Source organism: Arvicanthis niloticus, chromosome 4 (assembly GCF_011762505.2).
Source record: "Arvicanthis niloticus isolate mArvNil1 chromosome 4, mArvNil1.pat.X, whole genome shotgun sequence".
NCBI lineage: Eukaryota > Metazoa > Chordata > Mammalia > Rodentia > Muridae > Arvicanthis > Arvicanthis niloticus.
This window is the reverse complement of record NC_047661.1, coordinates 39,347,985-39,365,214: the sequence shown is the minus strand read 5'-3', so window position 1 is coordinate 39,365,214 and position 17,230 is coordinate 39,347,985. Positions and strand designations below refer to the sequence as shown.

At 35.1% G+C, this 17,230-nt stretch overlaps 1 protein-coding gene across 5 annotated transcripts in view; it reads left to right on the top strand.

The window, feature by feature from the left end:
- The window catches only part of Nbea (neurobeachin), a 518,446-nt gene that overhangs the window by 155,213 nt on the left and 346,003 nt on the right, over window positions 1–17,230 (top strand). For all 5 annotated transcript variants that reach the window (XM_076932409.1, XM_076932408.1, XM_076932407.1 and 2 more), the window contains 6 exons: window positions 963–1,044; window positions 1,522–1,645; window positions 2,364–2,556; window positions 5,083–6,099; window positions 7,719–7,936; window positions 9,994–10,147. In XM_076932409.1, the coding sequence (XP_076788524.1) occupies window positions 963–1,044; window positions 1,522–1,645; window positions 2,364–2,556; window positions 5,083–6,099; window positions 7,719–7,936; window positions 9,994–10,147 (1,788 nt within the window). The remainder of the gene's footprint in view (window positions 1–962; window positions 1,045–1,521; window positions 1,646–2,363; window positions 2,557–5,082; window positions 6,100–7,718; window positions 7,937–9,993; window positions 10,148–17,230) is intronic.

Sequence of the window (17,230 nt, the reverse complement as noted above, 5' to 3'; positions counted from 1 at the left end):
AAGTAATAATAGACCAGTGTCTTATTTCAAGTCAATATATTTTTGGTGTATATACCTCATTTATTTATGTAAATTTTTGTCCTCTGTTTATTCTGAAAAAAAAAAAATAAAGAAAGTGCTTCTATTTCTGGATGTTGTGGTTCTCTTCTCTCAGGAGCAGTCGTCTGTGTAACTTACTCTTTCCAGTGTGCTTTTACCTTGGTGCTCTTCATCTTCATAGCCAGTTGCCAAGTTACCACTGATGGGTTTTTGCCTCACTTTTTTTGTATTGATTTTGTGTTAAACTGTGTTTTTAAGAGTATTCAGTTCCCATTAGCTCTACGTGGAGTTCATCTCTCCTGATGTTTGTGCACACGGACAGACAGACAGACAGGTAGCTAGATGGAGTAATGAGACAAGGATGGTTAAACCTAAGCTTCATGAGCAACCACACACACCCTGTCACGTAATGACTCCTGGTATGTGTCAGCTCTTGGTGCTAAGCATGGACAGTAACCAAAATGTCTGATTTTTCTTGAGGGTTTTAAGCCTACATTCTAATCAAAATTAGAATTACAAATTTTAGATTTCTTTTTTGTATGAGGTATAAGTTTGTTAACAGTTACTGATTTTTTAAATTAACATGACACAAAACATCAAATATTTATAATTCACCACAGGGCTGTCTTAAAAGTGCGTACTGAGGGTGTATTACAAACAGCACTTCTATGTTAGCGAATTACTCTTTCCTTCTATAGATAAGGTGTCTGGCTTTTGTTTTTATCCAACGTAAGTAAAATTTGAAGTATATAGACTTCAGAGTTTAAGGACAAATGTAATTTTAGAAAGTTCTGTCGTTAGAGAGATTTCTTTTGATTTAATATTATTCAAAATCTTTGACAGGTTCTTTACTAACGCTATATTGTGAAGTTGTTTTTAAGTTTTTTTTTCTCTAAACAAAGTTTAAACTTTTCATCTTTCAGATCTTGACAGAGCAAGTCTGTACTCAAGTTGTGCACAAACCACACCCGGAGCCAGACTCCACAGTGAAAATCCAGAACCCAAGTAAGCAGATACCGCTCTCTACTGTACACGGTGTTATAACCCAAGTAAGCAGATACTGCTCTCTACTGTACACGGTGTTATAACCCAAGTAAGCAGATACCGCTCTCTACTGTACACGATGTTATAACTCAAGTAAGCAGATACCGCTCTCTACTGTACATGGTGTTATAACCCAAGTAAGCAGATACCGCTCTCTACTGTACATGGTGTTATAACCCAAGTAAGCAGATACCGCTCTCTACTGTTACACGGTGTTATAACCCAAGTAAGCAGATATCACTCTTTACTGTTACGTGATGTTATATGGTGACATGTGTGACTAAATCAGAACTTTTCTTAACTGTATTCCTTCTGGTGTCCCCATTTTATGACAATTACAACTTCACTGTCAGAGCTAAGCATTGAGTGAAAAATTAGTGAACGTGATATGTCTTAGTTACATTTTAAAATTTTAATTCGGATTTTGTTTGTATGTAGTGATACTTAAGGTGGTGGCAACTTTGTTAAAGAACTCCACACCAAGTGCAGAATTGATGGAAGTTCGTCGGCTGTTTTTATCTGACATGATTAAGCTTTTCAGTAACAGTCGTGAAAATAGAAGGTAAACAGTCTGATTTTCTATGTTCTTGATTTTCAGTCACCTTTGAATGAAAAACTCAGATATTTTGTAAAATTCTCTTAAATCATTTTTAAAAGGCATGTGTTTCTTAGATGTAATTTATTTCATCATACTTTTATCAGTTGTATATGCTTTCATTTAGTTGTCCATATATATATAATGGATAAACACTTTTTTACTTGGAATGTAGTAACTATCCCTCATACCTGTCTGTCAGCAACAGTGCCTTTAATTCTCATTGTGTTGGGTGTGCTAATATTCACCGATGTTTCCTGCCATGCATTTAAGATACCCTAGCTCAGACGTGATGTATAGTCTGAGGCCATAAATTCATGTCCGTGGTCATTTCCTAAGTTTCTAACATATTTTTTTGTATTGTGTGTGATACATTTTGGTGCCAACGCTAGTGCAGTTGGCTTGGGGGTGGGTGCCTAGAGAGCCAGTTGAGTGCATTGTGAGTGTTAGTAGTGCATTAGTGATGAGACGATTCAGAAACAAAAACTGTCTCTAGCCAGGAGAGTTAGGAAGGAATTTTGATTTATAATTCAAATTTTCTAAGAAAGAAATTGATAGGGGTTATAGAATACAGAATGCAGAGAATAATTGTGTACTCAGGCTGTATTGTCATCATTTTATTTAAGTTTCAAAGTAGTAAATTATAATTTTGATATTTTTAATGAGCTTTTCTTTTTCGTCTTAGATGCTTACTGCAATGTTCCGTGTGGCAGGATTGGATGTTTTCTCTTGGCTATATCAATCCAAAAAGTTCTGAGGAACAGAAGATTACTGAGATGGTCTACAACATTTTCCGGATTCTTTTGTATCATGCAATAAAATATGAATGGGGAGGCTGGAGAGTCTGGGTGGACACACTTTCAATAGCCCATTCCAAGGTAACAGGGACCTGGCTTGTTCTGTCATTGAAGTTTCAGCAATGGAGTAAATGGCTATAAACTCTCATCTGGTGCCACCTGGTGGATATTCTCAGTTATGGCTCATTTCTCTATCCTAAATTTGACTTTGCACTTTTTCTGTCCTTTGGTGAGACCATAGAGCCTGAATGTGGTTTCAGATCATTTAACTCATAAAGTTTGTAAATTAGGAATTTTTTTAGTAACATTTAAAATTAAAGAAAGTGTGTGTGTGTGGGGGGGGGGGGCGGAGGGGTCATGTGTAAGTGTGTGAGTACATGCCAGAAGATAGTTTTCAGGAGTTGATTTTCTCCTTACATTTATAGGTTCCAGGGATTGAACTCAGATCTTTAGGTTTAAAGGCAAACACCTTTCCCTAATGAGCCATCTCATGTCCTCTCAATTTGGAATTTTACTTTATATGTTTGTAGCTGGCATGAGAGCCAGTTGTTTTTTAACTAAACCATACTCAATTCTTACAAGTATATTTAATGAAATAGTAGCTGAATTGTACTTTTAAAGTTGTTTTTGAAGTAATCAGATTTTTTTTTACTCTAAAATGAATAATAAATACATTCAAAAGGGACCTGGCTGAGAGGAAAAAGTGCTTGTCATAGAAGCATAAGCACTTGAATTTGAATCCCTATTACGGCTGCACACATTTCATTTACCCCAAGTGCTGGAGAGCAAGATGGTAGATCCCAAGAGCCAAAGCCATATATCCCAGCTCAGTAAGAAATGCTGTCTCAAAAAATGAGGTGCCAAAGGTAATTGAAGTCGGCATCTTGGTGTCAGTGACAATGTTAGGTATCTAGTTTTCTTTGATTCAGTATCTATTTGGTTGTGGCTGTCCTGGAACTTGCTATGTACAGTAACATTTGAGACTGGTCTCAAATTTAAAGAGGTCTCTGCTTCTGTCTTCCTAGTATTGGGATTAAAGGCGTACACCTTTAATAATATTTTTAATTGTGTTGTTGTAGTTAGTGTTCTATTGCTATGAAGAGACACCATGACCAAGGCAACACTTATAAAAGAAAGCATTTAATTTGAGGCTTGCTTACAGTTTCAGAGGTGAGTTCATTGTCATTATGGAAGGGAGCATGGTGGCCAGCAGGAGCTGAGAGCTACATCCTGATCCATAGGCAGTAAGCAATGGGCCTGTTGTGGGCTTTTGAAACCTCAAAGCCCTCTCCCAGTGACACACTTTCTTCAACAAGGCCACACCTCCTGATCCTTTTCACTCTGTTCCAAATACTCCTTGACGACTAAGCATTCAAACATACGTGCCCATGGGGACCATTCTTAGTCACGCCACTACATACAGCATGTGTTAATATTTAATTCTATCTCTCCATATTAAATTTTAAATAGTATTTCTCTTTTGCAAGGACAGTACATGTATGTGCATGTTATGTTCTAATAATTCAAAGCTGTGATCAGCCTGTAGCATCACAGAAGAAACATGAACATACAAAATTAGATTGTCCAGTTATGTTACCATTGAGTTTGTGGTTTAGAAATCTCATATAGTTATTTTAACAGGAATTAGAAAAATGATTTTAGAGACCAAATAATATATGTTTTCGGTTTTCTGGTCTGCCTCTGATGAATGAAGCTGCTCGACTCATTGTGTAGGGTGAAAGCAGACACAGAGGAAAAGCACATCAGTTAACATAGTTGTTTTACATAAAATTTACTTATCAAAATAGATGAGAAGCAGATTATGGCCAGGTGTAATAGGTTGCTAGCACCCATGATTGGGAAGATTTTCTGTAGGAAACAGATTTCATATAATCGAACTCTTTAAGGAAAGGTCAACCAAAGCACCTTGTTAATATTCAGGTCAATGTAAACTCATTTTCTGTGCCTATAAAGAAAGATTTTGTTAATATTAGAAAAAATGAAGAATTTATGCCTGTTGTAGTCCTACATTTTGCAATATACAAACCTTGCATTTGCCATTGTTTTAATAACCTTTAATATAACAAAAAGACATTGGCAAGTTCTTGCATAGAACATACTCTGCTGTTTCTAAAACAGTCACCTGTCTGTTTAAAACTGATGCAGTGTCTTATAAATGTCTACATTTACAGGTCCATCTGGGCTTTCAGAGTGGTTGGGGTCGGTGGAAAGACTGCAGTAGCTACGTGAGAGCTGTTATAGTACTAGTAGTTTTAATGTTGAATATTATCGTGTGACTAGTTCTTAAGCCTAAACAGTTCATAGATTAGATACCATATGACGTTGGTTAACGTTGGAATACTTAACCTATACAAAGGAGCTTTGATATTGCAGTTACAGGTAGAGACAAGAAACAGTGCATTACTATATTTTATTATTGTTTCTAATTGCATAATAAAGCTGTCTTTTATTAAATTATTTAATAAAATTAAATCTTAAAATTCCTTGTACCATTTAGCATATGTTATGGTAATTTTATTGCTCTTATTTCTGCCTTTCTCTTGGCATATACATGATACCTCAGTGTTCTCTTCACTTATTTTCTAGGTTACTTATGAAGCACACAAAGAGTACTTGGCCAAAATGTATGAAGAGTATCAACGACAAGAGGAGGAAAACATCAAGAAGGGGAAGAAAGGAAATGTGAGCACCATCTCTGGTCTTTCATCACAGACAGCAGGAGCAAAAGGAGGAATGGAAATCCGGGAGATAGAAGACCTTTCTCAAAGCCAGAGCCCAGAGAGTGAGACAGACTACCCTGTCAGCACAGACACACGAGACTTGCTCATGTCAACCAAAGTATCAGATGATATTCTCGGAAGTTCAGATAGGCCTGGCAGTGGAGTGCACGTAGAAGTGCATGATCTTCTAGTTGACATAAAAGCAGAGAAAGTGGAAGCAACTGAAGTAAAGCTTGATGATATGGATTTGTCACCAGAGACGTTGGTGGGTGGAGAGAATGGTGCCCTCGTGGAAGTGGAGTCCTTGTTGGACAATGTGTACAGTGCTGCTGTAGAGAAACTCCAGAACAAGGTGCATGGAAATGTCGGTATCATTAAAAAAAATGAAGAGAAAGACAACGGTCCATTGATCACACTAGCAGATGAGAAGGAGGAGCTTCCGAACAGTAGCACATCCTTCCTCTTTGATAAAATACCCAAACAGGAAGAGAAATTACTTCCAGAACTTTCTAGCAATCACATCATCCCAAATATTCAAGATACCCAAGTACATCTTGGCGTCAGTGATGATCTTGGATTGCTTGCACATATGACTGCGAGTGTAGAGTTAACTTGCACATCAAGCATAATGGAAGAAAAGGACTTCAGAATTCCTACGACGTCAGATGGAGTAAGCAGTGTCTCTGAACGAGAGTTAGCAACATCAGCTAAGGGGTTAGACTATGCTGAAATGACTGCCACAACTTTGGAAACGGAGTCTTCCAATAGCAAAACTGTACCAAATATCGATGCAGGAAGTATAATTTCAGACACTGAGCGATCTGATGATGGCAAAGAATCAGGAAAGGAAATCCGAAAAATCCAGACCACTGCTACAACACAAGTAAGCCTCTGGGAGTTTTAGAAGTAATCAAAGAGAAGCATCAGATGGGTATTGAGCTGTTAGGTGCAAAGTGGTCCTTAGAATGATACTACACTTAAATCTATGTAGTGTAGAGCTTACATAACTGAGTGATATGGTGTTTGTGTGTGTGTGTGTGTGTGTGTGTGTGTGTGTGTGTGTGTGTGAAATTCAAGAGATCTGAATTATATTCCCAATTCTCCCACATTTCTCTAATTTTACTCTACCTCTGGCTTTAGGTACTAATGTCATATTACACATTGTAATAAATTAAAATAGGAGCATTAAGGTCTTGGCCATGCTTACAGTTTGTAACTCACTACATTTACACTCCTGTTCTTGAGCTATTCATTCTAACCTTGGCCAGTCCCGTTCCTCCCCCAGCCCCACCCCCCGGAAATTACAGAAGAGATCCAGCCCAAACAGATGCATGAACAATAGGGAAGGATTGTGATCTATCAAATGCCTACAGTGCTCTCAGCATTATAATAGATTTTTCAGATTCAACCTTTGAGTCAGGTACTGTAGCTGTGTAAATTTGGAATTATTACCAATGAGCTTTTTAAAAAAAAAAAACAAAAAACAAACAAACAAACAAAAAAACAAATACAGCGATAGAATTTGCTAATTTTTAAAAAGGAAGCTGCTTAGGCCTGTTAACATTTGCCTGTTGTTTAGACAAATGTTATTGCTGTGGTTTTGGCCAGTGTAGTAAACCTGTAAATACTGTGTCTTCTAAGACAAATTTGAGTTACAACTACGTAATCTTTTAGACTAAAGTAATACTTTGTGACTAAGTGTTAATGAGATTTTGACACTTAGGGATTTGAATTTTGTTAGCCCTATGGACTCTCTCCCTGCCTTTTTAATGTTATTGAGGGTCAGTTTATGTTTCCATTACTCTAAGCCATGACTCACTGTTGTCCTTGTACTCCAGTGAGAATACTGGATGATATATTCTGTATGTGCGAAAGGTGTGTTTATTTTTTGTTTGTTAATGATCACTTTCTCTTTTGGTGGCTGTTCTACAGTGATAATTGGCATGGAGAAGGAATATTGAGTAAGGTACAAATCTCAAATAAAGGAAAACAGATCATCACTAACTGGGCATAATAATCACTAGGCTTGCTTGGTTTTCATTGAGAATGCGGAGGCATTTTCTAGCTTCTTTTTTTTACATCATACAGTGTGTTTATTTTTTTATTGAAGTATTGTGAATGAAATGCACTTTGAAGTTAATTTAATTCCTTTCAGTCATATTTCTTCTACCATGTGTTTTCAGTTAGAGTTCACTGATGACATGTTTCTATTGCCTTATTGCATCCGTACTTTCTTGCACAAAGGGCATCTTTTACTAGCATGCAGTTCCTGTGACGAGAAAAAGAAGATCTATGTTTTAGTAAGAACTTCAGTGTTGCCCTTTGATGCTCTTGCCTAGATTCTGCAGTATCAAACCAGAAGTCCAACTTGCAGCCTTCAGAAGAGCAGGGTTTCTGTACAGCGGTTTGAAAGAGACTCACTTGTAAGCTCCTTCTCACTCTGTTATGCACACTGTTGTTTGAATCTAACAGTTTTTCGTGCTCCACTTTCCCTTTGTTTAGGCTGTTCAGGGCCGGTCTTCCACCCAACAAGACCGAGATCTCAGAGTTGATTTAGGATTTCGAGGAATGCCCATGACTGAGGAACAGCGGCGCCAGTTCAGCCCTGGCCCCCGGACTACCATGTTTCGGATTCCTGAGTTTAAGTGGTCTCCAATGCACCAGCGGCTTCTCACTGATCTGTTGTTTGCGTTAGAGACAGATGTGCATGTGTGGAGAAGGTACAACTGGTTTATTTATTTATTTATTTTTGTTTGTTTTCTTTTTCTACATTTTGATGACCTTCAGTTGAGAAAATGAGTATAATTTATTTAAAAAATATTTTACCTGTATGGGTGTTTTGCTTTGTATGTATGTCTATGTATCATATACCTGGCCTGGTACCTGCTGGGGTCAGAGAAGAGAGTTGGATCTCTTGGAACTGGGAGTTACAGAGAGTTGTGAGCCACCATGTGGGTGTTAGGAATTGAAACTGAGTCCAGATCCTTTGAAAGGACAAAAGTACTCTTTACCACTGAACCAATTTTCAAGCCTAAGAAAATGAATATTTTTATTTACTGTATCAACTAACTAAATGATTTATGTCATCAAATAAAATTTACAAATTAAATTTGTTTAAAAATAAAATATTTATGTTCTTGATGGACAAATATTTACATATGCTTTTATGAGTCTAGAGCACAAATCTCTAGCTACATAACAATTCCACTTAAGAGTGTTAAGGCAGAATTTTAAAATCTGGCATTGCTTACACTACACAAAAAGAAAGGTCAGTTTTGGCTTATACATCTGTAATTTCATCTTCTTTTGTTAAAGTCAATACTATGAACTATATTATTGTTTCTTAATGATATGATAACAGTATTAAAATAAAATGTTCAAGTGGCCTATAACATGTATGTCATTAGGACCTATATGTATAAGTAAGTAGTGCATGTGGTTTGCATCTCATCCTCAGGCTGGAGCTGACTCCCTTCTTCCCCTTATTTTCCCTGAGGATTAAAGGTGGTGACTTGAGGTTGTCCATGTCAGAAGGCAGACTCTCCCTCCTTTTTCCTTCCATCTTCTCACCTTTTCTTCTCCCTGCCTTATTTTTTCTTCTTTTCACCAACTTTTTTCTTTTGAATGAAGTCCCTTAATAAATTCTCCCATACTGTATATCGGGTTGTACTTTCATATGTAAAACACCCTCCAAAAAAAAAATGGGTTTCTAATGACTAGGCTATATAGACCAATTCTGATTAATAACTCAGTAGCTGGTGAGGCCAGCTCATGCATGAGACAAAACCTGGAATGCTGTTGTGGGGAGATGCCATGCTGCTGTGGAAGCCGTTAGTCTGTCTTCAAGGGGGTTTCTGCGTTTGACGTGTTCACTTTGTCCGTAAGCTAGCATAGACTCATTGCTGATTTTGCTGTTGTAGGCTATGTGCCTTGAGATGGCATGAAAGGCGTGGCTGCTGATATGAATGTCGATGTGTGGGTTGAAAAGGGGGTTTGCCTAATTTTATTAAACAACAAACTGTGTGTCTCTGCTTTCTTTATTGATGTTCATGAAAGTTTCCAAAGATGAGTAAATAATTCTTTTTAAAGATTATTTTTAGAATAGAGTAGAACATCTAACCACAATAAAGCAGTGTATTTCTTTGGCACCTTCAGTACATGTTTTATATGAAAAATCCTGCTGCTGACCCACCCTGTGATTTTTTTTTCCTTCTCAATTCTTGAGCTTCTGCCAGTTTCCTTCAGACTTGCTTCACATCACATATATACTCATGGTAGTAAAAGGTGCGCTTAGAACTGCAGTTGGAACTTTCTCGTCACAGGTCCCAGTCAGCTGCTTTGCCTCCTAACACAGAAGAAACAGGATGCAGCCAGACTAGTTTTACTTAAATTCACAGAGCCACTGTTAATAATCAGAAATGTGAAATGGAGGATTACTATACTGGGCTATATGCATAGTGAGTTTCAGGCCAACCTTGGAGTAGTAATGATTATTCTTACAAAGAACAAGAAAGAACAAGAATCTTGTTACTTGTATAATATACATGGTTGGGGACACATACACACAAACACACACACACACACACAAACCTTGCAGACATAATTATTTTTTGGTAAATGCATGAATTTTGAGTTGTTTTTTCTGATAACTGCTTTTTAAATTTGTCTAGCACTTCTGTATTTTGTAATTGTTTTCACTTTAAAATTTTTATTTTGAATAAGATATCTAAGCCTCTTACAGTTACACAAAGGAAATAATTGTGTTTTTATGTTACAGCCATTCTACAAAGTCTGTAATGGATTTCGTCAACAGCAATGAGAACATTATTTTTGTACATAACACAATTCACCTCATTTCCCAAATGGTAGACAACATCATCATTGCCTGTGGAGGAATTTTACCTTTGCTCTCCGCAGCCACATCACCAACTGTAAGTTCTTTACCTCCACCTAGTGGTTTTATTTTGTAATGACATGAGTTGAGCATTTCAGTTTTTTCAGATACAGGGAACAGGCAGATTTTCAACAGTTTCTCCTACCGGTACTTTAAAGCCATTTATTAGATTTATATTCCAGTTTCTTTTATTGACCAGTATTTGGATATTCCTATGTATTTTTATTAGAGTATTTCTCAGGTTCTTTAAAGAAGAACTACAACTATATTTTTGTTTTACTTTTTATATAGTGTATGTATCTTTAAATCTCATATAATAGTAAGCTGTTAAAATCCATTCGTAACTTAAGTGTTCCCTTATTTACCAATTTGCTATTAAAAATATATATTTCTCTTTTTCTTTAAAGCATTGAAAAATACTAATATTTTCAATTTGGAAATCATTTAATATTGAACTTAAATGTCCTTTAAAAATGCAATAGACCAGTGTTAGTTATATGTAACTTTTATCTAATAGATATCTTTAGTTTAGTGTCTGTAGCTGAGGAGCAGTACTCCTGCCTAGCATTTGTGGATCTTGGGTTTGATCCACAGAGTCACAAAAAATGTTTGACTTACATAAAAATGAGCCTATTTAGGTGTAACTTGAGTAGATGGGTAGGAATATAGAGCTCTGTGTGCCATAGAGTTTATCTTGCTCCTTCTCATAAGAAACTCATTTGTAAGCCCCAGAACGCACCTTTGCAATATGTTTGGGTTCTGTTAACACTTCTATTAGTGAGGGAATGCTTCTGAATTGGTTCCAGACTTTATTTCATCAGTAACATGAGTTTCTTATGTGGCTCTTCTTCTCACTCCATCCATTGGAACACCATTGAAGTTTAAGATAATAAGCTACAAGAGACTGTCACTATTACACTTCCTCTAGTCACACCTCCTTCTGTTCTTGATGAATTCACACAGCAACTTACAGGCAAGCAGGCTCGTTTGGCAACAGGACAACCAAGCATTGGGGTCTTGTGGCACTACTTAGTAAGCAAATCAAGGAAAGAGCCTGGGAAGAACAACACAGAGTCCATGATCTGTGAAGAAGGCTGGTGCCTAGCACTTGTCTGTCACCCCTTCTTTCCTGTCTCAAGATTCCTCTAGCAATGTATACTAACTGCAGTCTTATTTTAAGACAAGGAGGGTGCTTCTTTTACTATACTTAAAATACTAAATACAATGCTTTCTATATAGCATAATATAAATTGTCATTTGTTGTCAGGAAATTTTAAGAGACTTTATTTACTTTAATATAAATATCAAATATTTTACACTTTTACACAGAACAAAGATGAACATTCTGTAAAGTAGCATAATAGTAAGTTATTAAAATTTGCAGAGGATTGAAATATCCACATTACTGAATATTTTCCAAATTTTAGTGTCAAATATTTCTATTAATAGTGTTGAATAAATTCAATGACTCATAAACGTGTTATATATACACCATTTTAACTCTCAATTTAGCTTATTTTTAAATTAATGAATATACAGTGAAAATACTGGCATTCTTAAGTTTGACTCCCAAGAATATTTATATGTATGGTTTTGAACACTGTAGTTTGGGATTTTAAATCGCCTATTACTGTTTTTAGCAGAGTTGGAAGTTAATTTTGTTACAGAAATTTTTGTTGGTTTTTGTCTCTATATTTCTCTTAATTGGTTTTAAGTGATTGTACATATACTTGGTTTTGCAACACACTTGCTTTTATTTATTTATTTATTTATTTATGCTACACTGTTTCTTTCAAAAGATTTGTTCTCATACTTTATATATAATAGGGAATGTGACGATTATTAAATGGTGTTTAGTGTTGCTGGATTGTTTGAGTGTGCTGTTCAGACTTAGTGGGAAAAAAGAGAGGGGAGCCTGACTGAAGAACCAAATTAGCACTGAAAATACGAGCTTTTCAGCTGAAAACTTACCAGTGTAAAACTTGAAGAATTCTGAACCACGTGAGAGGGATGCTCGCATCTGCCAGCAGGCCGTGCTACTTTATAAGAACTTCAGAGTATCAACTCCAGATGCGTGAACGCACTTGACACTGCTTAGGACACTCAAGTTCAGTGTCCTGGGGACTTGAATGATACATTTTTTTTTTTCAGATTTTCATGTCTTTGAAGCCTGCCTTTTTTTAAATACCTGGGATAATTTTCAATATTTGGTTATATTTAAGTTCTGCTCTTCTAATAGTTACCATACTTCTGAATGTAAATATTTTGCCACAGATATTTCAGCATAAGAAAAATAACCCTCCCCATAACTCATTAATATTGTAAAACATTTTCAAACAAATTCTATTATCTTATCTAAAGACCCTCCAAATGAGGTTAAATATCCCAATACCACACAGTTGTATTTTGTTGCATTTAGTCAACAGTAAGAGATGCCTGAAACTAACATTATACACATCATGGTTGTGCCACACAAAGATAGGAGTTTTTGAAGCACCAACTCCAGAGATGACCATTTGGGGTCAAGGACAATTAATATTTACCAAGTTTGACATAGACAGAAATGAAAGAGTCTGACAAAAATCTTGCCTTATTTTAAAATGGAAGAATTATGAACAGGTCCTTATTAGATTGCAGCCTCCTTAAGAACTAATGAACTTGAAAGGATTGGAAGTGGATTGCATGCACATTGTGAACTTAAGGAAACCAGAGAGAGCTGGGATGCTTTCACACACCTTTAGTTCTAGCCCTCAGGAGGGAGGCTGAGGCAGGGGGACTTCTCCATACAGGGCACATGCTTCACGTCTCCATCCTGCAGATTTTTATATTATGTTTAGCTGTTGTTAACTTTAGGTCTAGTAACTTAAGCCAACAATTTATTGTAATTAAATTTATAATTACCTAAAAAATCATTATATATTATACATGTAATTCATGATATTTACTCTAAATTTCCTCTAAGAAACTTTTAATGTATATTTTAAATGCACTTATGAACGTAACATTATTTTAATACAACAGGATCATTGTGACAGTGTAAAAGGAAAACTAATTAAGTTATAAATATGAAAATTTAGTTACGATCATAACAAAGATATTATTTTTCAACATTTTTAGAATCACAGTTTTAATATTTTCAAAAATTTGGAATAACATTTCTTTAATATAATTTAAAATTACATTGTAGAGTGCTTGTAACATCGTGCTAAATGAGACATCTAGGGAATTCTTAGCTTCTTCTTCTTCTTCTTCTCCTTCTTCTCCTTCTTCTTCTCCTTCTTCTCCTTCTTCTCCTTCTTCTCCTTCTTCTCCTTCTTCTCCTTCTTCTCCTTCTTCTCCTTTCCTTCTCCTCCTTCTCCTCCTTCTCCTCCTTCTCCTCCTTCTCCTCCTTCTCCTCCTTCTTCTCCTTCTTCTCCTTCTTCTCCTTCTTCTCCTTCTTCTCCTTCTTCTCCTTCTTCTCCTTCTTCTCCTTCTTCTCCTTCTTCTTCTTCTTCTTCTTCTTCTTCTTCTTCTTCTTCTTCTTCTTCTTCTTCTTCTTCTTCTTCTTCTTCTTCTTCTTCTTCTCCTTCTTCTTCTTCAAAAAAAAAAAAAAAAAAAAACATACCTATCAATTATTTTAAGATCACAGCTTTCATGTCTGGAAGTGCTTGTGAAGCCAGTTGCTACATATTTTAAATCCCATGTATGTCATAAGATATCTGTTTATTAAATGTGTGAGAGATGTTTGATGTTGTTGTTGTTTTGTTATTTAACAGAAGAACTAAAATGAAGAGTAATGATTGATAACAATTCTCTGGAAAAAGACATTTTCCAAAAAAAATGTGTATTAGTTTCCGTAACTTTTTATGTTTCATGGTCTTGATCTGATAGGCTTTTTTTTTTCAAGATCATATTCAGCACAGAATTGTCTAACCTTTATTTAAGATAATAAAGTTCTGGTTTATTTAAAATAAATAAATACATGTATACATGTATACATACATACATACATACATACATACATATCAGGGAGAATAAAAACTTAGACAGTAGTACTTAGCAACCTTTTTTCTGTGTGGAGCTAGATAGTAACTGTGCTCGGCCTCGCTGCTGTCTGCCGCTTGTCTCAGCTGCACACCTGCACTGCTGTGAGAATGGGCCTGGACAGGACTTAGTGTAAGAGCAGTGTGCTCTGAGATGTTGACGTCATGTTTGTTGTGTATAATTACCCCTTAGAACTAAGAGATATCTTTTTTACTATTATTTGTCATTAGATATTTTACTGTACAACTATATTAAACTTTAAAAAGGTAAACAGAATGTGAGGGTTTGTTTTTTTGTTTCTGTTTTTTGTAGTCTCCTATTTTAAAAACAGCAACCTGTAGCTTACCGCAGAAGTAAGGCTTTGTCACGTCTCACGACAAAGTGCTGCACTCTGTTGATTAGCTGCTGCTCAGTCTGATTTCTCAGTGAGACTCAGATGCAACATACTGTGAGGTTTAGATTCAGTGGAAATGGTGGGAACCTCAACATGAGATCGATCAGTGTTTTAGTCTGGACTGTAGCATTTGCTGACCATGGCCTCTGCTTTCGTTTTGCTGGCTAAAAGACAATAATGATACTTATCCATCAGAAAATGCATGAGAAAAATCAAGTGTGGTAATAGATGTCACGTGTGATGGGGAAGCCTTTCATTCTCCAATGCCTTCTGTAACTCTCTCCTTAAAAACATTTTGTTTATAACACTTGAAAGTATAGACTGTTCTAGATAATTTATTTATTATAGATAATCAATTTTGATAGCAAGATATTTGTTTGCTATTTTTAGGAAACTGGCCATTTGAAGTAGCCTGTTTCTTCCCTGAGATCATAAAAGAACACAGAAGTCTGTGTGTTGTAGGAATAACATTTCTGAATTTGCTCTTATAGTGTCATTGTTCTGGAAGAGAGCTTTTAGTTCTTTAGATTAATCTTAACTGTAAGAAAATGGCGTAAGATAGATTTTAAAAAGACTGGAGATGTACATTATATATAATAAAGTAAACAAGCTGTATTGTATTGTGATTTTGAATACCTGTATTACTTATTTAAAACTGTATGTTATGGTAAATGAATCACAAACTTATTGTAAATAAAAATAAATTAAAAGTTTTAACTTTAATATTCAGGATAAAATTAAAACACTTGACCTGGCGTGGTGATGCCTCAGTCTCAGCACTGGTGAGGTAAAAGCAGATGTCATTAGAATTCTTTGTGAGTTTGAGGCAACCCTGATCTATAAAGTGAGTTCTAGACCACCAGGGCTATATACAGTGATACTCTATCAGTTAATGAATGAATGGCTACATGGAGCTACTCAAGGAATATGAGTGAACAAATGAGTGAGTGAGTGAAAGTGAATGAGTGAATGAGTTTGGTTCACTTACTATGCAGTATGATCAGTGTTTGCTTTGTGAAAGGGATATTATTTTGTTGAGTTTTTGAGTTAAGGTTTCCAAAACTAGTCAGTTCAATTATTTATTTTCTACCACACTCTTGTTTGTTATGAATGAAAGCAGAGAATTGGAAGAAAACACTGAGAAGAAGCAGAGAACACTGAACCATTCATTCCTTCAGGGTTTGTTGAACTCAAGATTTTAAGTTGACCATTTTGGTCAACCATCCAGAATTCTGTATCAGATGTGGTTTAATTTTTTCTGTCCCAGGAAAAAAATAGAGACTGACATTTCTGGTTCTTCAAATGCATCATCATAAAGAAGAGAAGCAACTTTTTCTTTTGTGTTAAGTATGAGGGTGGTGTTAATGTTTATTAACAGGATGTAGAATTGGGAAATACGAGACCTTTGGTTTTGATGTTATGGTCTCATAACAGTGATCTCCCTGGTAGTCTGAAGATTTTCTTATGTATCATCTCAGTGAAGAGCCATGAAAATAGCATATTTTGAAATTTATGTTCATTTTTATTTGTTGTAAAACCTCAGAGAATTGGAATTTTGTAATTATTGTGAAAAATATCTATAATGTTTTTATTATATGTACATGATTGTTAAAGCTGCAAACTTTTGGGTAGTATGCAGTTTCTTGTCCTTATAGTAGGTCATATATAGTTGGATCAATGAGTTATTTTCTGACACAGAAAGTGAATTTTAAGTTTTGATGACAAATATTTTATGTTTGTATAACAAGGGTTCTGAATATTTGAGGAAACAAATTATAATATTTTCTCATAGAAAAGTCTAGTTTGTAAGTCAGTTGTTTCTGCTTAAGTCAGTACTGAGTTAGGGTTTGAACAGGGGCAGTCTGTTCACTCTTTAAAATGTCTCATTAATCATTCACTAGAGAAAGATACTTGTTTCACAAAGAAAAGTTTGCGTTCTTTCTTTCTTATATTTGCTATACGTACATGTGTATATTTGGGACAGTTAAACAAAACAAATTTAAATGTTTCATGTTTAATCTTAATCATAATCATGTACTTTATAAAATGACTAGTCTGAGAATTTTGTTTTTAATAAAATAATCAAATATAATTTAAAATATTATTTTGTGTTTCAATTTTACATGTATTTTCATTTAATTTTAATAATTTCCTTTTTCTTGTACTTTTTTGGTCTGTTGTCTGTTTTGTCTAATGCATGTCCAGGGTTCTAAGGTTAGTATTACTTTTGAAGTAATTTTTAGGCTTTTATTTTTAAATTTTATTTTTACTTACAGAAAGTTTTACTTGGTTATACTTTGAGTTTCCATATCATCTTTTAATCAGGTATATTTTTGTGTATTTAAAAAATTCATTCTGAGTAATATTTACCCAATATTTTGATGAATTCATTTTATTAATCATAGCAATGAATATCATAAGACAATGAAAATGATTGATCGAGTCCTATGTACAATCAGATTTGATTTCCAGTTACAGGAATTGGATGAGATATATATTAAAATTTAGTGAGAATTATACTAAGTAAACATTATCATAGGATGATTGCATAACATATTTGTAAAATATATTAATAGAATGGAATAAGAATTATTCTGTAGGTTATTGTTCATGTTAAGAATATCTTTTTCTTTCAATTTTGATATTTTAGTAGAGGAACTTTGTCAAGTTCTGTGGAAAATTTAATAATTCTGTATTTAGTAT